General features: G+C 52.4%; 1 protein-coding gene across 1 annotated transcript in view; it reads left to right on the forward strand.

Moving 5' to 3' along the window:
• NTNG2 (netrin G2) overlaps positions 1-23,804 on the forward strand; it is a 76,182-nt gene that overhangs the window by 41,576 nt on the left and 10,802 nt on the right. The window contains exons 3-6 of the mRNA XM_019540834.1: positions 1,425-1,597; positions 3,206-3,232; positions 21,146-21,313; positions 22,984-23,118. Coding sequence (XP_019396379.1) covers positions 1,425-1,597; positions 3,206-3,232; positions 21,146-21,313; positions 22,984-23,118 — 503 coding nt within the window. The remainder of the gene's footprint in view (positions 1-1,424; positions 1,598-3,205; positions 3,233-21,145; positions 21,314-22,983; positions 23,119-23,804) is intronic.

The raw sequence follows: 23,804 nt of genomic DNA on the forward strand, positions 1-23,804 counted from the left end.
GAGGGGAGGGGGGCACCAAAATACAAGTTCACCCAAGGCACCTTTTTCCCTAGAAGTCACCTAACCGTTGCTCCCTAGATTCATGATGAACACACTGGGGGAAAACATTTACTGTACAAACCTTGGAGCGGTTCATTACAAGTTTGTGGTGTGAGGCTGGCAGACTGTTAAGCCGTGCTTCCATTCCTTGCAAGACTGCTACTACGAGAGCAAACAGCGATGGCCATTTGCTTGGATGCAATGGCGGGTTGTCCACTAAGACATGAGCTGGGACGCACCACCGACACGTCAGGCAGAGCATCGCTAGCCATCGGCTGGTTACAGCTTCCAGTCGGGCTGGGCCGCATGCCACGTAGCAGCCTCAAGGTGAGACGTTCCACGTGGCATCGCTGGTCCGCCGCCGAAGGAAACGCTCTGAACTTCAGCTCATGGCTCAGCAATCGGCGCTCCCATTAAAATAAACAGAACTGGTTCCTCTATGAGCCTCAGCACCCAAGAGCGACAACTTTCAGAAGGAGAAAGTAAATGTCTAAATGCTCCCCAGAGTCAGCCTTTCCCATCCTCTGCTCAAAGCTTGGGCAAAATATGAGAAGCTCTTTGTGGGGTTTGGGTGAATCAATGAATGAATGTATGGAGGGTGCGTTTAATTGCAGTGTGCCTTGCATCGGGGATGAAAGGAATTTGCTGGAGTCAGCCTAGTAGTAGGCAAGTGATTGGCGGCTTCACCGGTAGCAATCGTCTTTCAAGGCTAAATGCAGCCCTGACTTTGACTGCTTTCCTTTCGGGGGAACTCAGCGGTGCTGCATGGGGGATGAGTTGGTGCAGAATTTAGACCCGAGCGTTTGTCAAACGCCTCCGCAAATGCGAGGACCTCAAAGCACACGGTGAATGCATCTCAGAGCATCCTCTAGCAGAAAGGTATCAGTGCCCCCTTTTTCCTGGTGAGAAAAGCAAGCCATAGAAGGGGAGCAACAAGTTCAAGCCTGGATGCTTCAGCTCAGACATCTAAATCCAAATGTAGGCACCTAAACAAAAGGAGCAATAGGAGCCTAAAATGTGCTGGCTCAGTGAGTAACCTGACATCTAGAGCCTCTGTTTTAACAGGATGAGCTGCAACACTTTCCAGTCGCATTTTTAAGCTGGCATATCGTCCTCTGTCTCGATCAGATGGATAAAGCAGGATACAACTCCCACTGGAATATCCGGTACAGAAAGACGCCATGTCATAACTCAAATGATGTCATAACTCAAATGATGTCATAACTCAAATGCCAGGTGCAGCAGGAATGCTGCTGAATGCCAGAAAACCCTGCTCCCAGTAACAGTCAAGGTGGGGACAAGTGCGGGTTCACATCTGTTGTCTTGCTGGGGACGGAGCGGGCGGTGCCACGACTGCCATCTCCTCTCTGGTTTCCCTCCCGCAGGTGTAAATGCAACCTCCACGCCAACCTGTGCACCTTCAAAGAGGGCAGCCTCCAGTGCGAGTGCGAGCACAACACCACCGGGCAGGACTGCGGGAAGTGCAAGAAGAACTTCCGCTCCCGGTCCTGGCGAGCTGGGTCCTACCTGCCGCTGCCCAACGGGTCCCCCAATGCATGTAAGTGGCTCGTGGCACCTCTTGGCCCGTTAAAACCGGGCTAGAGTAGTCCTCTCTCCTGAACCAGAGCACGGGCCCGAGGGATGCTTTAGTGCCACGGGGGAGGTGAATGTTCTTGGGACGCGCAGAGGATTGGGTGGAAAGAAAGGGAGATCAATGACCACGACTGGACTGAAAGGAGGATGAGAAGATGGCCTGAGGCTGTGGTGAATGGGTCCAGACGTGGCCTTGGTTAGGTATTTCACTCTAAATTACTGTGCATCTCTTAAAGAAAACAGCATGCATCTGTAGAAAAGCCACGGGGCCAATCCTTGCATAGTATGGGATGGTAAAAAGGACAAGGCCGTGAGCACTGGGTGCCCTGTTTACTGTCACCCAGAGGTGACACAGGATCTCGGACCCTGGGAAGCAGCCCCGAGCGTCCACGACCACCCGTGCAGCCACAGCCCCATCTCCTCGCTACAGCTAGGTTGTGTATGAACTAGCAGGACAACAGGGTTGCAGCCTCCAAGCGGGGGGTTTTGGTGGTGGAAGATAGGCCTCTTGGGTTTGCTCCGAGTCGCACTAGCAGCTCACTTTCATGTCACACAGCAGCAGGAACCGCTCCAGCCCTTTTAAACAGCGGCTTTGAGCATTCGCTAAAAGAACCCTTTTTTTCATCCTCCACCTCCCCAAAATTTTTGAAAGATTTATGTGCTTTAAGATGATCAAAGCTGAAGCCCAGGCTCGGCAGGCCGTGACGGGAATGTTGCACGCATCCCAGCGATGGTAGATGAGCAGGGTCTTTGAAAGGGAACGAGCTTGTCAGCTACCTCCAAGTGCCTGTGTTCCTTCAAAAGCCCCGCAACATGCTGTTATCCCTCCCTTCTTCCTCCCTCTTTTCCATCCGTCTCTCCAGTTCTCTCTGTCGTTCCCTTTTCCATCCCCCCAACATGGTCCTATTGTCACAACCAGTAACCAGCTGGAAGGGTTAAAGACTGGCACCCAGTCCCATGGTATCCCGATGAATCCACCCTGAGAGAAAGATCTCTGAGAATCCTTTTCCACTAAAAACCCCAAGTCTGAAAACCCCAGCAAGGCATGGCCCATAGAGCCCCCCCGCCCAGCCCACTTTGCTGGGGTCATCTGACCCCAGTAGTCTTTCCTGCCCGATGATCTTGTGAGGTCCCTAACATCTGTGAACGCATCTTTCCGTCTTTCTTAGACAAGCCTGAAAAATCATCTAACCCCCGACCCAAGCAATTCGTGAGTCAGGGCCTGCTGTCAGCCCAGAGGAGAAGCCGCCACACCAGCTCAATGGCTGCTTGCGGACAGCGTGACAAACCCCAGCAGCACACATCACCCGTACTGGGTGTAAGGGTAGGTCAGGGACAGGGCTAACAGGAAACTGTTAGCAGGGACCCAGTGGCTGTTCTTCCCGGGGTCACCGTAGGTAGGTCTCAGCCTGTGTCTCAGGTCTCCGGCGTTTCCGATGGTCACCCCTGTGGTTTGCCAGAGGCTGCTTTTCAGACGTGGCAGCAGGCTGGTGCGACTCTGAACAAGACTTTTGTTAATTAACACAACGGCTTCTTGGCTTTTGCTGACCCTGCTGCTTCTTGTTTCTTCCAGGTGCAGCTGCAGGCTCAGCGTTCGGCAGTAAGTAAAATCCTAACTGCAATGCTGGCATTTGACATCCTCAGTGCATGGCCCCCGCGCGCGTCATATGGAAACAATGGTTATTTTCTGTCCATTATCATCTTCCAGGCAATACGTCTGCTCTAATGGCATCTCATTTTCTCTCCTATCAAGACCCTTATGTTTTCTTTCTTTGGCTTCAGTAGCCTCATTTTGTCTCTTCCTCTGGCGTGGTTTCTCCCCACGAGGTTCGTTAGCATGGCTGCGGGAAAGGAAATAAAACAGACGTTCAAAAACGCCAGCGATCGCTGTGAACTTTTCCCCCTTTCCATGGTGTCGTGCTCCAAGACGGAGCTGCTTTTTTTTTTCTTTTTCTCCTCCAAATTCTTTGCCAGAGCATCCAGATTGGATCCTCGAGCCACGGGTTGCTACCCACAAAAATACTCTTATATCATTTAAGGCAGAAAGGTTTGGTGTGGATTTCTGCTGAAAGTTGGATGGTACCGCTACGGCTCCTGATTTGAGAGGGCCAGAGAGAGTCTCAGACCAAACACCTCATGCTTCGAGCAAGCTCTGAACTCTGAGACTAGGGCGATTCTCTAAAAAGTCGTGAAATAGCTGGCTGGGCCAACTGTGTTTTTCAGTTTGCTGCCACATCCAAAACACAGAGAGAAAAATCATTTTCAGGTTAAATCAAATATAATTTTTTTTAAATTTCAACAAGTGGAAAGGTCATACGAATGATTTCTGGCCAAACGAAGCTTTTTGGCTTAGATTTAAAACAACTTTCAAGACCACTTTGAAAGTAACATCAAATTAAAAACTGGAAACCGCTTGCAAATGCTGAAACAAAAGACTTTTCCACTTTTTTATTCCCCCTCCCCCAAAACAAAGCAAAACCCCATCAATTTGGTGAAACCCGAGTAAATTCTCTGGACACTTTGATGCTGCCAACTCTATTTTTTCCTGCAATCATTTTCCGACTAAAAAAACTTCATTTTGCTTTAACAGGGTGAGGCTAGAGAGAGTCCAGCAGAAAACGCCAAAGGTGGGATAGCGAGTGGAAAGTGCAGGTTTGGGTAGGGATGGAAACCAGCTAAAGGGGGATTATTTTGATTTCCCCTTTCCCAGAGACAAGAGGTGACCTGGAGTAACTATGGCATTTAAACAAGCTAAGGGCTATTCTGCAATTAAGCACAATAATCTACACAAGGTTGTGACGCAAGCAGGGACTCGAGGCAGAGGGTGACGGTGGGTACCGGGTAGGACTCTGTTAACGACGTGAAGGATCGTTGTTTCCATTCACGTGGTTGTGTTCAGAGCTACGTGAATGAGGCACAGCGTCAGCGAGTGTTTCCTGGGATGCTGTCATGTCCCGAGGGCGCCACTGCCTTTGCTGGAGTTCTCCCAGCAGGCAGTTTGGCCCATTTAAACTAAAATAATCTAATGTTCACTTTAATGGAATTGAATAAATGAAAAGGCTCTGGGTTGACTTTACAACGCTGGGCTCTCTGCTGCCTTCTGGGCAGCAGGAGGCAACCACCTTGCTGAGTTGAAGGTTTGGCTGGGAGTATCTTTGCCATCTGGCACAACGCGCTCATGCATATATGAGAAAGATGGCAAAGCTATTGTCAGGCAGGAAAGGCTCGTGCCCAGTTTCTGCTCCCATATGACTTTGAAACGCAGACCAAGATTGCCTCTGCCTGCGTCTCATTTGCACAGATTCTTCCTCTCCCTTGCCTGCTGCAGCTTAATGAACTAAAGTTATCGTACAGCTGGCAACATTTGGACCGACATCCCTGCCAACCAAGTAAAATTCAGTAACAACTCAACCCCAGCGCGCGCAGGCGCATCCACGCACAGAGTTTCCAGTCTTGCCAAGCTGGAATGCGCCTTGGTTTCCATCGGCCATTTAATTGAGTCCCAGCTGTAAATTTTCCTTAAAATTCGTCGCTCCTCCCAACCCAGCAGCTGCTTCTGTACATACCCTGCAGCTGGGTCCTTACATTTTTCTGGTTTTTCTCCCTCCAAGAAACAGAGGGTCCAGCAACCTGGTTCTCAGTACCCCCAACCCTTGGAGGCAGAGCATTCTTAGGAGGTGGATCGTGCTTGAATTTCATGTCTTCCAGCTGAGGGCCTGGTCACTTTGAACTCTTTTGGGGATGTACACCTTAAATCAACAGCGCTATATGCAGATGTAATTTGTATAATATGCTTGCTGGGGCTGTGGGGTGCAAGACAGTGGACCCAAGAACAAGATGTTCCCATGGGTCCATTCCTAGGGCTCTGGCAATTTAGGAGGGGATAATGAGCATTTTTTAGGCCTTCATTAGATGGACGGCAATGGCATGCGGGTTACATGGAGCTCCGACCAAATTCTGTCCCACTGAAGTTAACAGACATTGTGGCACAGACTGGAGTGGGAGCAGGTACTTGCTGTGAGCCTCTGTCACTGGAAAAATAGGTGAAAATGAAAGCACCAATGAGCTTTGACAGGTTGTGGATGGGTAGAAAGCAACAGCGAGACTCCTGAAGAGTCTTACGTCTGAACACAGACTCATAAAGAGTCTCCCCTAGGCTCAAGTCCCTTCTTTCCCGATCTTTTCTTTGTTTCCCGGTAGTCTATGAGCGACCACGGAGAATTACCACCACAAAAGCTACCACCACCACCACCACCATGGCACCCAAAACCACCACCACCAAGCAAGCAGGTGGGTGCTCAGCTTGGCCCCGCAGGGCAGACCCCCTCCTTTGCTAGCCTAGCTAGGTCCTTTAGTTCTGGTCCCACGCTCCTCTACCGGCTTCGCTTCCCATTGTAGCTCTGCAAGCAGGAGCGGAGGAGGAGGATCTGGTCTGGCTCCCTGCTCCTTCGCCTTGTAGGAGCTTTGGGGGACATGGACTTAAAAAAAAAAAAAAGAAAGAAAGAAAAAAAACCCTCACCTGGCAGGAATTCAGCTCTTCCGAGCCAGCAGAACATCCTGGCTCATTCGCGTCCCAAATTGGATTTGACGAAGAGCATCTGGATGCGAAACACCAACGCCATGCGGAGTCTCCTCTTCGCAGCAGCAGCCACAGGCACCACCCTAAAGGTGACTCCTTCAAAGAGACAAGCTGTGGGTGCTGCCTTTCTCAGGTGCCCTTCTTGCCCTTGCTGCTGCTGTGAGGATGATGGCAACGTTATCGTTTGCCCTGGTCATAGATGGAGGTGGAAACTAAGGAAACAAGTAGGTTTTGGGTTGTTTTAAATCACTTTCAATGCAGCCTTGCAAAATCCTCAGGAATGAATCACGCAGGGACAAGAGCTGCTTTTCTATATATACCATAAAGGGGTCGCTGGCGGGTAGGGATGACTCAAAAAAGCCCAGGAGGTTTTAGGCACCATTTTTTACGGAGAACTTAAAAAAGGGGCGAGTAGGATTTTGCAAGGCTGCTAACTTCCCCCATTCTCCTGTCAGACGTGCTGGGGTGGGGCCCCTACGCTCGTGCATCAACTTTATATTCTTCAAGAGCCGGTCTCCATGAATTGTCTTACCTTGGGAGGTTCCCGGAGCAGGGAGCGGGGCTTGTCTGAGAACGGCTGCGTTCCAGCGATCCCCAACCTGACGTCAAGGTCAGCGTAACGTGGCGCAAGCAGGGATTCCCATAAGTTGTGCCAGGAGCAAAACCAGCCGGGCGCAGAGGGACATAAGTACAGCTGGTTTTGCCTTGCTCCCTGGCCCCTCTGCTCCTGCACCGAGCCCTCCCTCCCCCTTGTCCAGAGGATTTAGTCCATGGAGTTGTCCATTTTGGAAAACAGTTGTGGGGGGAGAAGGAGACGGGAAGAGCCAGACTTTGATGATGAGCAGCCGGGCTCTGTGCTGCCTGGGGTGGGCTGAACACACTGGAAGTCCAAGAACATGATCCCTTCATTTCCAAATCACCCAGTGGAGATGACTTGTGTTATCTTCATTTTTTATGAGGATTTTTTTCCCCTTTTGCTAACAAGAAGGCATCATTCTCTCCCCCTCTCTTTTTTTGTGAAGCAAGCAGATGAAAGCTAACAGCAGGAATTTTTTTTATCATCTCATAGGGGAATTAGACGTGTGCTCATTTCACCACCGTGCTTTCTGGGTCTGATTTTTCCCAGGGGGACATTTTATATCCACAGTATGTTAGTGAGAGTCAGCCTGGGGGTGCTGCCAGCAGCCAGTCAAGGGGATGGGGAAGCTTGATTGTGTGTTTATGCAAATGTAGATATAACCGTGGTGGCACCATCCTCTGCTGTTTAAAGCAGGGTGTCTGGCTGCAGCAGTGCAACCTGGGTCCCATTTCCCGCTCGCCCTGCGTTACGGTGCAGTCTCGGTCTGGCCAATTCAACGTCCCTGCGCGTAAAGCGGAAACAATCCCCTCTCCCTTAGGGTTACAGCTCGGGGTTTACGGTCGCACGAGGGGAGACCGTTCTCTCCAAGTGGGGTACATTATCTCCGCGCCGGTAATAATTCAGCTTGTGCTCCACGTACATGACACTCGGTGTCACGTCATTTTTTATCTGTGTTGGCCCGTAGTAGTTTGCTTGCGAGCTCCTGCCTCTGAACCTACCGAGCATCTGTCTCTTGTGGTACAATTAATGCTTTTCTGTCCTGCCTCGCCAGTGTGGTTGGGGTCGGGTGGGAAGGTTACCTTTTTTCTTTATAGTTGATATGGGTGAATGGGTCAGAGAGAAAAATACAAGCTCTCTCCCAATCAACACTAAGCCTTTATAATTTTCTAGGAAGCAGCATCCCCCGAGGTCGGGGAATGCAGCATGTTTATTGATTCAGCGGCTCTCGCTCCCCGGGCAGCCCACGCGCTCATAGATTCTAGCTGAAGTTGGGACGGGAACAGCTGAAGCATCAGCCAAAAAGCTTCGGGTCTCATATGCTTTGCAGACCCTGGGTCAGGGTGGTACCAAAGGTCTTGGGATGTCTCCCATCACTAGTTTGAGGAGCAACACCTGGGAGGGGACTCTGCTGGGAAGAGGATTTGATCTGCGATTCGCAGCACCGTCCATGGGCTCTCCATACGGTTGCCCTGCTGCTAACAGGTTATCAGAAAGAGCAGGTGACAATCGCCCCACTTACTTTGCAAACCCAGCTTCTTGCATCGAGCTCCCGGGGGGCAGCGTGCCACATTTCTAGTTTGAAAAGGCAGGGCTGGGCTTTGTGGCTTCATCAACTCAGTGCATCTCACTGTATCTTCTTTTCCTGGTTGGTCCCAGTGGGCATTTATACACGTGCTCTGGGTGTGAGGGGTGCTTTAATTAGAGCCGTTCTAATTAAAGCACTCTAAGCCTTTCATGTATCAGTATCCCTGCACTGAAAAAGGGGGGGGGGGGGCACTTTAACTAACGCTCATCAAATGAGCTTTAATTAAAGTGTCTCCACCACCATTTTTTAGTGTGGGGATGCTGTTACAGGAGACGCCGGAGTCTGCTGGAGCACGGTAATTACCATGCTCCAGCAGACTTGGTTAATCGAGCTTGCTGCACTGTGCTGTAATTACAGCAGGTCAGAGCAGCCTCGCTGCTTGTGTATAGGTGCACAAATGGGGGGGAAATGACTGTTCCTTAGCTCGAGGCATCACTCCACTTGTTTCAACCCAAGGAGTTGACCTTCTATGGCTGAAGGTCCCGACCAGAGTCTCTGTTGAGTGGGGTCTGCACAGGCGTGCACACAATTCACTATTGCATATAGTCATATCATCCAGGAAGGGGGCAGGTCAGGGGTATAGGCCTTGTTCCGATTGCACTGATGGCTTAAAATGAACATGCCAGGAGCTTCATAGGCGAGAGAAGAGACTCAGGTCCAGAGTTTGCAATGGTTAGTGCTTCCTGTCCAGTCCCTGGCTGTCCTGCTGACCAGGGACTGGACAGGACCCAACTGCCACACAAGAGGGGCTCTCCTCTCTTCTCTTTAGTCCACTGGAAAAAAAAATAGGAGGAGGATCTCCCCTGTGGAGTAATGAAACACCCAGCCTGTTTCACCGAATGAGTAGTGGCGAGAATGCCAGGTCAGCCTTGGGGAGCTGCTTTCAGAGATTTTTCTAGGTATCCAAGAAACGCTGCAAATACCTCAGCTGCTTGGGGCTCAGGTAGGGGTGGGTTAAATGCAAAATGCATCTGGTTGCGGGATGCACACTTCGAGCTAGAGAGGGCTCCGAAGCTCACAGTGGAGCATTTCCCCCCTGCAGCTCTTCTCCGATCCGGGCTTGCTCCACAATCGAGGCTGGACTATTGCAGCTCAGGTCGCAAGACCCGCCTGCAAGCGCTGTTACAGCCGCCCCCTCCGCTACCTCCTCCCCCCAGCCTGTCACCGTCACCGTGCTGTTTCTTTTCATAACACACATTCGGTTCTTTCACCCTTTGTATTTTTGCTTCCCGTCCTATGCAGTCACTGCCAGGCAGCCTGCCGCCCTCCCTGCCTCCGTGCCTATCCAGGAGAGACCCAAAAAACCAGGTATTTAGAAGCCGGTCTCAGTTATTTTTCCTTCTCACATGTGCTTCTGCATACTACATGGCAGCACTCAGAAGGATCTCAATGTGGCATGTAGACTAGAAGTGCGGATGAGACGTGGTGTTAGTCTTAGGTGACACGGATCTGCTGTTGTTTGCCATCTGTGGTCACGCGTTCAGTAACCAGCAGTCCCGGCACCCTGGGCACAGACGCTGTGGAGTGGCCTCCTTTCCCTTTCCGCAGCAAGGAGTAGGGCTCTTGCTAGTGCAGCTGTGGAGCCCTGCCAGAGCGACGGCCAGAGACCCTGGCCGCTGCAGCCACCGCACAAGCTCCCCGTGCTCCGGCGTCTGCTAATGCCGTGGCTGGCACTCAGGGTCCTGGAGATGGGGCCGCCCTCTGCACGAGCTCTAGACCAGCGCTTCTCAACCTTTTTTGTACCAGGACTCATTTGTAAACATTGGTGGCCAGCCCTGACCCAGTGCCCCTCAGTCCCAACCCGCTGCCCCCCCACCCTGCAGCGTGCGGGGCAGGGGGCGTCCTAAGCGGCTCTTTGCAGAGCTCCAGCCTGCAAGGGAAAAGCTGTGGTTTCCCATGTTTTTCTCCCTTAAAAGGAGAATCCATTTTTAAAGTTTGTTCATGACCCTTTCATCTCTTCCTGCGATCCACGTTTGGGTCGCGGCCCACGGGTTGAGAAACGCAGCTCTAGATCAGCCTGCCCTGCCCTAGTATTTCTACGGCACATGCTATGCATCTTGTTATGCCCGTCATCCGATTCTAGCCAAGGAGCAAGCAGGGCATGGGAGAGGAAACAGGGCGAGCGGGTGCAGGCAGGGAGAGAGATGACCGAGAGTCACCAAGGAAAGGGAGTTAATCTCCCTTGGATTTCCCTCTCCACATTCCTGCTCCATGTCAAGCCCTCTTTATCGCTTGTCATTTTCCTTCCAACTTGATGCTTTCCCATTTGTCAGGCAATAATAATTTTTCCTCCAAGTTCGGAGCGTGCAAAAAAAAGCCTCATCTTCTGTTTTGTTTTCCTTTTGATTTTTTTCCCCTTAATTTTTATTTTTTGGTTTTGGGCCCAGCCTGAACCTGCAATGGTGCCAGTTCAGCTCCGGGAAAAACAATTTGCTGGTCAACTGCTCCTACAGAAGACGCCCAAAACATAGGCTTTGGGTCCATGGACACCAGCTACTCCGCTGATGTACCTGTTTTCTGTGGGCCTCCTAACACTCAAATAGTCGAGAGGGATCCCTAGGGGTGGTCTACAATACTATTTTTAAGGTGCAAGTTGCCCCTGGGCAGCTAATTCTAATTTTCCAGGAGACCCCACACTATAGCTTAGACCTAGGACACATCGGCTGTCCTGAAAAGGCTCAAACAGAGATGGGAGCATCCCAGTGTTTTTGCTCTACCTACTTGCCACCCATCTCCTTCAGCACCAAGTAGGTACGGCGGAGGTATGGGTGCCTCTCCACATGCCCACCCCCAAAACGTAGAACCAGCCATGCGTGTCACTACAGCTACGAGGGGAAGGGTCTTAGGATAAAGAGCATTAATAATTTCCCTGGCTCTGTAAATGCAAGCGAGTGGAGGTGTGTGTGAATGACTAAAAAGCAAAATGCCTCCAGGGCTGGTTTTTATTGTGACTCTAATTAAACCCTTGCCAATTTGCACAGAGCTTTTTTCATATTCTCTTTAAAACAAGAGTCATATCAATTGGCTTCCATTTTCCAGTTGAAAAGGACAATGTCTATCACCTACGTGTAGACCTTGTGGTTTAAAATCCCCCCCCCCCCCCGCGTTGTTTATAATCCCCCCACAGAGGCTGGGAAATCGTATCTCTCTCCTTCTTGGGTTTGTTCTTTGAAATTTGGCAAAGATTGAGATTTTTTTTCCCCCCTTATGTTACTCAACTGGAGCTTGAAATTAGCTCTGTGCCTTTTTTAATATATACACATATTTCCCAGTTTGTGCAGTAGCGAGAAGGAGGACTGTTAACAAAAGTGGGGAGATTGAAGCAAATCCTGTCTCCTCAGCTTTTATTTCACCCCCTATGCCAACAGCCTGGCTGTCAGAGCGCCTGGGCCTGGCAGATCCCAGTGATCTCTCCTCTTGCAGCGGTTGATCCTGTGCGTGGTCGTCTCCCTACAGCCCGTCTAGCGACTGAAGGAAGTGGATGGATGTGAAACCTAATGTGGGTGGCACTTAGAGAGTTATGAGGGCCAGGTCTTGGTGTCTCTCCACTGAAGGCAATGGGGTAGTGGCAGTTTTTGCCCATGGAAGATCAAACCCTTCCTTTCGTAAATCCCCAGGCCACTAGCTGGCCTCCCCTTGGCCCAGGGCATCTCCTAACGTGGCTTTCCTGTATTACCTCTGCAAGAATACAACAGCTCCTCGGCCGCTGCACCTCTGCAGGTGGGCTCCCCGCAGTCCAAGGCTGGTGCAGGAACCAAAGGTAGGAACGTGTCGCTGAACTGCGCTCGTCTGGCTAGTACGTATCCCACACCCACGTGCACCGATGCTTAGCTTGTTTTAGCTAGGATTGCAGCTCTGCTTTCCAGGTCTCCCTCTCTCCTCTGAGCAGCTCTAGCACCTGCATGATGGGCACAGACAAAAGTAGTCTGCTGAAGCTGCACCGAGCCTCAGGGTTGAATCACATACATGGAAAAACTAACCCCCCCAAAACGAGGGTAATGAATTGCAGAAGAGATTGTTCTCAGCTAGGTGCTGAGGCGAGCAGAGGGGATCATGGAAACCGTGTTGTCCACCAAGATGAGATTGTGTGTGTCAAGTGGAGTAGTTTTGTAACTAGATAGGTGGAATAGTTTTGTAACTAGGTAGGTGTGTGTTGTTTCTAGCATAGACGTCTTCTGTCGGATGTTTCTTTGGCTTCTTGCCCTGTGTTAGCCTATCCACAGGGTGCTGTACAAGCTACCAGTGAGAGCTACTCGAGATTGCAGGAGGCCCTTGCAATGTTGCCCTCTCCCAGGGCTCCTCTTAATGTTGGGAGTTGAGTGGCAATATTCAGCTCCCTGTGTCCCAGGTGAGGTGCCCCTTGTAAGTCCTTACTGCACACATTCATATCAGTATGACCTACCATATGAATTAGAGCTAAGTCTACACTAAAACCCAAGATCTGGAAATACTTTGATTCAGGGGACAGAGCGGCTGGAATGCATAGCTCCAGCTGGATTTCACAGTCAGGCCCCACATACTCCATGGGCTAAAACAAAACCCTGAACAAATGCTGCCTACAATGTAGGGGATTTGAAGTCTGTGGCTCAGGCTCAGGCCCATTTCTAGATACCATTCACTTGGTGCTGTACGCAGAGAGATGGATTATCCGGACCCATTTCAAAAAGAGTGCCGAGAATGTCAAAGTTAGCACTAAAAAAAGAGTCCTGACAAACGGCCTAACTGAGCCCCACATTATATTTCTAGCTGGTTCATCGATTTGATCCAGTCAGTCATTCTTCCCCTTGCTAATGCCTCCATTTCTGGCTGAAAAATAAACCAAAGGATGCCCATCTTTGCTAAGGGCGCGGTGCTCCGGGTCTGAAAGGCATGGTATTGTGCTAAGAATCGCTGTCAAGAGGACCATACCTTAGACGTGGCAGGATGGCTCGATGACTTCTCACCATGACAAAGGTCCTTCCAGAGAACTGGGTTGCCAGTTGCCCAGTCGCAGTGGCTTTGGAGTTGCTCACGTGAAATTCATCTGAATTAGAGAACAAGAAACCTTTAAAGAATAGAAGTAGATATACATATTTCTCTAGAGATAACAGCTGCTCTGTCTTGTGCCTACTAATGGGTTGCACCTTCGAGAACAGCCTTTGCTCTTCCACGTTTTGTGGCCAGACTGATCAAACGGGCAGCCCTTGTCTTTAGGAGGGGGTTAGCAATGCGGTCGAGGACCCTTGATATCTGGTGGTTTGGCAGCCAGGGGTTCCTACCCTGAAGTTAGACTGTACAATAACCCCAAGTTGGCAGAACCACCACCACCCTCTCCATGGCTCCTGTGCCCTCCCGTCACCTTTAGGCCAAAGATAACTTCCCCGTGCCTCTCTAGTGCTGAGCAGCCCATTTCCATTGAACTCGGCTGATTTCAGGAGCAGGCAGAGAGGACAGCGAGAGAGTGGGCACCATGGCCCCATCCCATGCAAGTTGTCTCCTTTCCCCGTCTTTAACAATGAACAAGTTGAGTGGCAGTATTAATGCTGATGTTCTCTCCAATTGGTACCATATAAAGCTGCCCCACATCCACCACATACAGGAGTGCTTGGACCCAGACCTGTGCCGCAGGAGCCTCTTGAAAACAGAGGTAAGCAGATGCTCTTGGGCTGAGCTTCAGCGTCCAAAGGAAGTGGAGAGCAGACAGGACTCTCCAAACCTCGGTAGAACTGGCTCAGGCTATATCCATGGGATCCAAAAAGACAACTATTTCTTAGGTATATTGAAGGATTCAAGTTAGACTGGCCCTGGGAGTCTCTATATTCTGCTCATCCTACATCAGCCCTCTCTCTTTGGGACTGTTCTTCATCCACGGTTCACAAAAGGCTCTAAGCAGGAAGAAAAATGGTCCCGAGAAGCTGCAAAGCCTGGGCTCTGCCTCCACCTGTGCCCCGATCTGCTGGGAGTGACAGTATTTCCCCTTAGCAAAATAGGGAGGCTGCATCAACCCCCTGGTTGGAGATCTGACCGCAGACTCACACGTGCGACTCATTCTGAGCTCCGCGCATGGGAGGTGCTCAAAGGCAGCAAAGACCTTATTTTCCCCCCACAAGGATAAAGGTGCTGACCTTCAAGCAAGCTTAATCATCATCTGTCTGAGGGGCAGAGTGAAGGGAAAGGAGGGGCATGAAGGATGGTGCTTCAGATTCCCACCAACTACCAGCAGTTGTTTCCTTGACCAGCCCATTGCACTGATGAGCCGAGGATTTGTCTGCCAAGAGAGAAGGCTCTGGGCGGCTCCATGCCCCAGGTCACCAGCGTCACTGTTTGCAGAAGAGATTTCACCGGGTGGAGCTGGGCCCTGCACACCTCTCCCCCAGACTGATGAACAGACTGTGACCGAGGGCCACAACATCCTGACGCAATTAAGCTTAATTGGCTTGTCCTTTGACTCTTACACCTCCCTCCCAGGAAGCCAGGGGATGGCTTCTTCAGCTTCTTATGGCAGACGGGCACCAAAAGCTTCCTTCCGAGACCCTGGATGTCCATTTGCTTCTTGGCTGTGCGTTTTGCATTGTGAAACGCCACCCTGTAGGTCTCTTGCCCACCCATAGGCTTCAACAGGCGTCCTGCCTAGGTGACACCAAGATCCTGCCTTAGAGAACTGAACCGATCTGGGTTACCCCCCGCCAGGCCTGCCTCCGCATTAGACGATGCACTTGTATAGGATGGCTTGGCTAGGAAGGATCCAGCTTCAGGCAGGTGCTTGGACTGGATGACCTCTGGAGGTCCTCTTCAGCCTGACTTCTCCATGTCTGGCCAAAGCAATGGCTTCTGCAGGTAGCAGAGCAGAGCGAGCCGGAGGGAGGGGGAAGCCACTGTGCCATCACAGGCATTCAGCTCCCTCTCTCCCCCCAACTTCTTCTTCACCATCCCTTTTCATGTTCTCCCAGTCTCTTCCCCCAGACAAGCAGCTGTTCTCCCCCACTCCAGCTCCTCAGCCCTAAGGGCAGGTCCTGTCCTCCCCAGTCTTTACCCTGTGCTCTCAGCAGACTCTACTGAGGTCACAGCTTTTCTGTTCGATGCCCCCAGGGTGTTCATCCATCCTCAGTGCCACCAACTCGGTGCCCTTAGGACCAGGATGAAGGAGGGCAAACGTGCTGGGGGCAGAGCAGGGTCCGCGCCGTTCTTCACCCTCTTCCAGGCCACGGGCCTGGGGAGCAGCAGCAGCAGCAGCGGGAGAGCAAGTGAGACAGGGGCACATAGCTGCTCTGCTCAGATCAAGGCTGATCAAAATGAATGGGCAGACAGGGATGGGGATCTGTCACCATGGAAACTTCAGCATCATCAGGATCCCCCCCAGGCTAAAGCCACCTGGCTAGGGGGTAGCGATCAGCCAACCTGTTTCAGGACTGGCAGCAGCCTAGGGCTACCGCTAGCTTGGACTGCCTGCTGGCTTACTTCCCCCCCCCCGATGCAACTGCTACGCGTCTGGATGGAAAGTCAGCCCTGTGGCATGTGGAAGCGGGGGACGAAACCCCAAGACAGACGCACCGCTTAGTCCCTTGCTGCACTGGCTCCGTGGGCCTGGAGATCACCGCGCACTGCCCGACCAGGCCCCTCGTCTCTCTCCTCCTCCTGCCGAAACCCCCAAGTCAGGCCAGAGGCAGCAAGCAGCATAACGAGGCGCTGCAGGGAACCGTCCTACACGAGAGCCCACGATGCAGCCTTTCCTGCTGCTGCTGACTGCAACTCCCAGCCTTTGCATCCTCCCCATGAGGACCTATGGAGGCTCACAAGGGAGAGCGAGTATTGATACTTTGCTCAGGCAGGGTCACCGATGAGGAAACGGAGACTCAGGGCACTGAAGTGGCTCATCTCTCTCCTCTTGCATTGAATATAACAAAACAGAAGAAGTCAGGAGTCCTCCTCCCAATCTTCTTCCTCATTTGCCACCGTCATTCATTATAGCAGCCAACAGAAGGCCGGCAGCTCCCGATCCTTTATTCCATTATTCAGTTATACGGTGGGAGACCCCAGATCCCCACGTAGGACGGGAAGGGGAGGGGGAGTTGGGGATGCTGGCAGTGGTCGAGATGAACCTGGTGGGGGGCATCTGTGGACTACGCCATTGTGGCTCGGAGCAAGAGAGAAGAGCCGTCTGGCCGCGCTTGATGGTCATCCCATGCCAAGGCCGCCATGGCTGGCAGCCCAGTCCGGCAGCGTGCCCTGACAGCGAGCCCTACCTGCGTGCTGGGCCCATCCTGCTCGCACAGAGGCAGCAGAGCCCCGCGGCCTCTCCCCGTCCATCCTGCTCAACTAAACAGAGGCCCTGGGAGGTGTGTCTCAACTGGAGAGCGGGGGGAGCAGTTATAAAAATATCACTCCCTGCCCTCCCCTTGCTGGCGATTTCATGTTCTGGGATATTTTACAACTGAGACTGACCTCAAACTACCCGAGTGGGAGACTGAAAACTCACACCAGCGTAAAAGAAGTTCATTTGGGGAGAGGAAAAAAACTGGATCCAGCCTCCCAGTTACACAGCTGATGCAGAGCAAAGTCTTTTGACAAGCCACTGAATTATTGCATGCCTCGGTTTCCCCTGGTAACTGGCTTTATCTGTCCAGTACCTCCAAGGAGGGAAGACCTTGGAGAGCCTAAGATAAAAGCCAGCTACAAGATCTGCCAGCTGCAGTGAAAAACAGAAACACAACTTGTGCAATGCTTAAATGCTTTTTGCTGGAGAGGGTTTTTTCACTCGAGAGGGGCTGGGCTGTTTACTGAAGGAAGAGCCCATCTTATCTCCTTGTTGGCCTTCAAGAAACATTTAAAGAAAAAAAAAATAGTTCATTTGGAGTGTGCTGGAAGCATTGTCTTGTGGGGAGCCCTGCCCTACATGTCCTTTGATTGACAGCTTCCTCCAAAAGCAGAGATCAAGGGCAAAACTCACCACTGTGCAGACAGCCTGGCTGAGGCTGCAACCCCCACTTGGGTTTTGGCCCAGGGAGAAATTTGCCTTCAGAGCTTTGGAAGCCACTTTGTTCGGCACAGGAACTGGTCTGGGTCAGGTTAGCAATGAGTAGCCTTCTGGCACGACCTGCGGTCAGCAGCCGAAGGGCACAGCCCTGGGCTCGGCGCAGCTCAGTCTTCCAGTCACAGGGAAAAAAAATGGTATTTAAAGTTTTGCTTTTGGGGAACTGGCTTATAGGTATTTAGTTAGTAGTAGAAGTGTGATCAGTTAGTTCGTACGAGTTAGCAGGGAGCGAGCATCAGGATGCTGGTCGTCTGCTCCTCACTGTAGCACTCCACGTGCCTCAGTGTCTGGGAAAGGAGGATGAATCCTCTTCTCCCACAGCACAGGGGACCAGTGGAGCTTAAGCCCTGGTTAAAGATGATGGCATCCTCAGGGGAAAAGCATTACAGCTGCATTTAGGCATTAAAGTTCCTCCTCAGGAGGGGCAGCCATGCTCCCCACCCGCACATGGTGTGCAGGTGACTTAATATGGCAGCACAAAGCATTATAACAAGAGTCTGCGTTATCCTCTCTTTGCACCCAAGGCAAAGACACTTGGGCAACTACATCTCAACCCTACTTGGGTTTAAAAAAAAATATGCATCTATAGCTCACACACACACAAATAAAATAAAAATCCCGGAAAGTGAAAGACATCAGGCCTGAGTGGAAGGAAATGACCCTAATGCAATCGCTGCGATAATTCACTGCAGCGTGTGAGGCTGCTGTTACGCGTGTCAGCAGCAAAGGCTTCATTTGGGCAGGATAGTCCCCCCGAGTAAGTTCCTTGACAGTCAGGAGCAGCCACTTAGCCTGATGAATGTGCCAGCCTGCCAAGCTCCGCTGGGGCTGGGAACCTGCTCTCCTCCATAGCGCTCAGCTGTATTTTGTTGTCTCACGTGCAGCAGCTCCGAAGAGCAAACCAGAGCCGACAGCACACTCTGCTGGCAAGAAGCATGCCAAGAAGCCAGGTACTGCCCGCTGCAGCACTGTAGGAGCTGGTTGGTGTGGGGAGTTAGACTACGGTACGGGGCATATCAGGGGGTCTGCCTGGTACCGAGCAAAAAGATCTCTCTGCGGTACTTGCTGGCTGCATCTCCTACCCCATTTGGCATAACTGCCAGCATCGAGAGTCCAAGACAGGAGTTGTGCATGCTTGCAAATGGTTACACCTGGATGGTCCAACACAATTAATTCCCTTACCAAGGGTAGAGCTAGGACACATCTGTGAATAACTCCTCTCCTTCATCAGTCATCTCCCTGCAGATCAACATATATTGATGCACTGAATTTTTCATGCACCCAGTTCTAGAGCAGGGGTGGGGGGGAAGAGAGAAACAAACAGAGGAGAAATGTAGAAAGCCACCAGCTGCCTCGTGCAGAAATAGATTTCAGCAATGCCAAAGTGATGTTCTTGGCTTGGGCTGTTATTGTTCTAACGCGAGAGCCGCTCTCCCGTAGTGTAGGAAGCAAAGCTGTGTTAAGCGATGAGAAAGAGCATGTCTTCAATTTCTTCTAAGTGCCCCCAAAGAGCGCCAAAGTCACCCGGCTCAAATCAGACTCTGACCCTGTGATGCCGATACGGACATTTAAAGGTAAGAGGGTGACATGGGCGGGGGCGGGAACGGACTGGAAACCAAGATGCTGAGGGCTTTGAAAAGGTCGTCTTGGTCAGGATGATTAATCTGTCTGGGTCACCAGGATCTCAGCGGACTAGGAGACAGGGGCGGGGTGGTGGTGCATCTGATGCAATCCTGTATTAAAAGGTTATTAAAATTGGGTCTTCATGATAAATTGATGTTGGCATGGCCTATGGCAGCCAGAGCTGCTGGAGCTGAGAGGCTGTCAACATGAACTGAGCTAGGAGTGATTTTTCCATGGAGGATCTAGGTTTTTGATTCCTTCCAAGGCAGCTTGAACTGTGGGGAAAGGCCCCGCCGTGCTCCATCTCATCGGGACTGTATTTCATAGAAGCAAATCTAACCAGCCACCTGTGCATGTCAGCCCACTCCCCCTGCATGCCGTCTTCCCGCCACCTGTTGTCACATCAGCATGCAAGACGGGATGGGTCTGGATCCTTCCAGCCACTGGGAAAGCTCAGACCTGGGTTAGAGGCAGCAGCTGGGGCCTGGCTCCAAGTCTCCCTACTACCCTCAGCTTCCCTGTGCCCCCCTTGCCACAAGGGACAGAGTACCGAGAGCGCCAGAGGCATTTTGACGCCACGTGGGCGAGCAGCAGCATGAAATTCAAGCCCCTTTCCCCGCAGACCACTTCTACCAGTCCTGTCCCCTGGGCCCATCATCCCAGCAGGCTTCTACGTCTCCCTGAATCACAGCGCTGCAAGCTAAGATTTCCGTGATCTTACCCCATTGTGTCAGACAGAAAACCTGCTCAAGGGACCTGGAAACTCCTGCCTCTGGAAACTAAAGCCAGGGTACAAAGCCAGAGGTTGCCCCCCCATTTTGGAAGGAAAGGGGAAGGATCCTTTTAAAAAGAGCTGCTTCCCCCATTAGGTTACTCAGCCCCTTAACTCCAGTCAGCTGTCATACCCTTCCCTGCAGAGGGGTGGGAATTGCACCCGCCCCTGCTTCAGGGGTTGAGGGTTTGCAGACTCTGAAACATAAAAGGTTTGAATTAGTTGGGGGTGGAAAAATGAGAGAAGGGAGGTTGGTTGGGGAGCCAGGGAGGAGGGTAGGGAACATCAAGTTATAGCAGGGCAAGGCTCCTGGCCGAAGCCCGGGGCGGGGAGGAAGGAATGAGGCCTCCTGTAATGGGTGAAGGCATTCATAAGAAGGCAGGCAAGGTACAGAGAGAAGTGGAAGGGACTTACTTACGGCACCAAGCAGCTTCAGCTCCAATTCACCCTTGCTTCAGGGCCTCCAGACCTTGCTCAGTCCACCAGGTCTGCCAAGGGCGCTGGACTCCCCAGGGGTCTTCTCCACAGGCCTCCCACGCAGGTCCCTGGACTCCCAGCTGCCTCTTGCAATTCAGGGAGTGCAACATCCTCTGCTATGGGACAGAGTCCCGGTTCAAGCTGTTCCCTCCAGCCCACCTCTACCTAGGCTCTAGCTCTTGTTCAAAATCTCTCCTCAAGTCCTAGACCCTTGCTGTGAGCAATCAGCAATGCTCTGGAAAGTGTGCACCTGAAACTGCTCCTCACACCCTGGACCCCCCCTAGGGCACAGCCCAGCAGCTGGGTTTTATCCCACTGAGGAGGCAGCTACTTAATAATCAGCACCTGGCCATGTTACACAGGGAGTGAGCTGCTTCCTTGAATACTTGTTGCCTTAAAGGGGCCTTGTCATGGAGCGGGAGTTGGGTTCCCCAAGTACCCACAGAGGGAAGTTGGCCCGGGCCCACTGTCCCACTTCCTTGCAGACCACAGTTTGGAAAGCTTTGCTCTCAGCCTCCCAGGTTCTCCCTAAACCCCTCACAAGCCTGGGAGAAGAGGTAGCCTCTGAATTTGCTGTGCTCCCTGTCGCCCACACAAGATGCCCAGCAGCACATTCTCACCTGCCTCCATGAGTGAATGCCAAGGGGTTACTTCCCAACCCCTCTCCTTCCACATGGCAGTGCAGGGGAGCAGCAGACTCAGGTAGCTGTCTCCATATTTTTAAAGACAGCTGCAGTGTGTCAAATGGAAAAACCTGCCACATCTTCTGGAGTCATTTCTCTGCACTGGTGCCACAGGTGGAGCCTGGCCAGTGCCACGGGAGTGGCTGTGTGTGGCAGGGGTGACCTGGCAGAGAAATGTCAACTTCTCTTCTCTTCCCTTCCCAGACTGCGAGTGCTATGGCCACTCCAATCGCTGCAGCTACATAGACTTCCTGAATGTGGTGACCTGCGTCAGCTGCAAACACAACACCCGGGGGCAGCATTGCCAGCACTGCCGCCTCGGCTTTTACCGTAACGGCTCCGCGGAGCTCGACGATGAGAATGTCTGCATCGGTGAGTAGCGGCCCTGCTCGACCCTGAAGGGGAACGGGGACCCCCCTCCCACAAGTTTCACTGGGTGGCTGCTTCAGAGTTACCTAAGTCATGGTGAGCCACAGTCCTTACTTACTGAGAGGTATCAGGCAGCCCCCCGAACTGATCTTTGCCCCCCACATCCTGCTTCTTGTGGCGAAATGCCCATGTTGACTCTCAGTGCCCCCTGGATGGGCCATCATGATTGTAGGAAGCTCACACAGCCTTAGCAGGGAAGCCTGGATCTGAACTAGCTGCTGACAGAGCCGCCATCCTATGGTGCTTCCCTTCATCCATCAAGTCTCCAGCCTCTCAGCTCTTGCTGGGTTACTGCCGGGCAGGGTCACGGGCTGCAGCACTGGAGCACTGTGCTGTGAAGTCCCTCTTGTCCTCATTCATTAGCCAGCCTGGTGTCATCGCTCTGGACTACCTGCAGGGCTACTGCCACCTGGGGAAGGAGAGAACAGCTGTGCTCTCCAGCTCTGAGCAAGGCTGAGCTGCTGACTGACAGGGCAAAACCTTTTGTTCCAGCTCAGGTGGACTCCCTGTCAGCTGCCTCCCATCCCACCCCGGTTCCACCAGTGCCAATTAGAGAGTGTATTGGATGGGATTTATGCCTGCTCGCAGGTGGGAGGCTTCTGGCAAGAAATTGGGAAGACTGCTAGGAATTAATCAAAGAGCAGACTGGCACCGGGCCTGCTGCCTCTCTCTCCAGAGTTTTTTTCTTCCTTTCATAACTGCCCTGCAGCTCCTGGCTGAGGGGCCCATTTCTGCACTCATCCTACACTGCCATAACCCCAGTCACCTCACTGTGGAGCTGCTGGCAGACTCCAGGCCCTCGCTGCCCTCTCACCCTCTCTGAGGAGGAGGAAGGCCAAGCTGCAACACCACAAGAAGCCCAGACACTTGTCTGGAGCAGGGCTGGCAGTACCGTGCCAGCACTAAATTGACTTCCTGTTCTACCCTAGCCCTCGCCCAGCCTGTCGCCTCCTAAGAGATTCAAAAGGATTAGGAGGGAAATGCCTCGGAGGAGGTACCGCAGCGCTCAGAGCCGTTGTACTGTATCGGAGCTGCTCAGCCAACCCCTGCAGCCTCAGTCTCAGACGAAGTTGAAGCAGCTGCGGTGGCCAGCAGTCCTGCAGCAGGCTAGGCCCTTCCAAGTAGCCATCGCTCCACCCCATGGCTCTGTGGGCCAGGCATCCCCTTGGTGGTACCTGCAGCCTTGACCCCCCACATCTGGCTCTGAGCAACCAGTTGTGTCCGAGGCAGACGCATGGGGTAGCCCTGCAGGGTTCTGGGAGTCAACCCCTCAGCTGCCACTTTAAACGCTGAGCATGGGTCAAAGTCCACACGCAACAGCATGGGGGCTGAATTGTTTCTTGGGTTGCAGAGCCTGGCTGCACCCCTCAGAGCAGTGGCTGACCCAGTCTCTGGAGTATCATGCCCTGGCTGGCAGGGCAGTGCCCAGCACCAACGTGGTGTTAGCAAAGATGAGACACCTTCACAAGTCAACTTTCTCCTTGGATTTTGGAAGCCGTGGAGGGAAGGGGCAGCCCCAGATGCCAAGCCCTTAGGCAGCCTAGCGAGGAGAGCACCCCAGCGGCAGCAGCACGCTGCCCGAGTGGGTCACTAACAGCTGTGTCTTTGGACAGAATGCAACTGCAATCAGATTGGCTCAGTGCACGACCGCTGCAATGAGACCGGCTACTGTGAATGCAAAGAAGGAGCCATGGGACCCAAGTGCGACGACTGCCTCCCCAATTACTACTGGAGACAGGGTTGTTTTCGTAAGTACCCCAGGGCCGTTAGCATTCGGGGGACAGCCGTGGTTGCCACCTGACCAGGAAGCAAGGGCCCACTCATCCGCTAGATGCAGGACTGGTTTGAGAAGCCCTGTCTACCAGAGAGGTAGAGAGCAGGGAGCTCTTTCTATCTTTCAATGCCAGGAGAAGGTGACCTAGGCACTGACATCCAGTAGGGCCTGGCTACAAAGCCAAGTCCCACAAGGTGCTGATGTTGCATTGAAGGGCAGCGGGCAGCTCCTTCTTGCTCCTATGGACCTGGAGCTTTGCGTGGGCCCTGGCACTGTAGGGCCAAAGCCATGGGGTTAGCAGGGAGGGGCAGGAAACACAGACCAAGAAGGGGCTAAAACCTGCCTAGTCACACATTTAAGCTCCCTGCCTCACCTTGGGCAGTGGATCATCCCAATGGTTTGGCATGCAACTTGCTTTGAATCAAGGGAAGGCAACAAGACGCTTGCTGTTGCATGGGATATGGGACTCCAGGGCTGCCTGTAGCATGCAATAACTCCCCACACTGTTGGGTTTTTCTCTCTCCTCCTTCCTCCTTGCCTGGCAGCCAACATATGTGATGAGGAGCTCCTGATTTGCCAGAACGGCGGCACCTGCCACCAGAACCAGCGGTGCATCTGCCCAGCCGGCTACAAGGGCGTCCTGTGCGAGCAGTCCAAGTG

This window comes from Crocodylus porosus, unplaced genomic scaffold (genome assembly GCF_001723895.1).
Source record: "Crocodylus porosus isolate Cpor-Errol unplaced genomic scaffold, CroPor_comp1, whole genome shotgun sequence".
Taxonomy (NCBI): Eukaryota; Metazoa; Chordata; order Crocodylia; family Crocodylidae; genus Crocodylus; species Crocodylus porosus.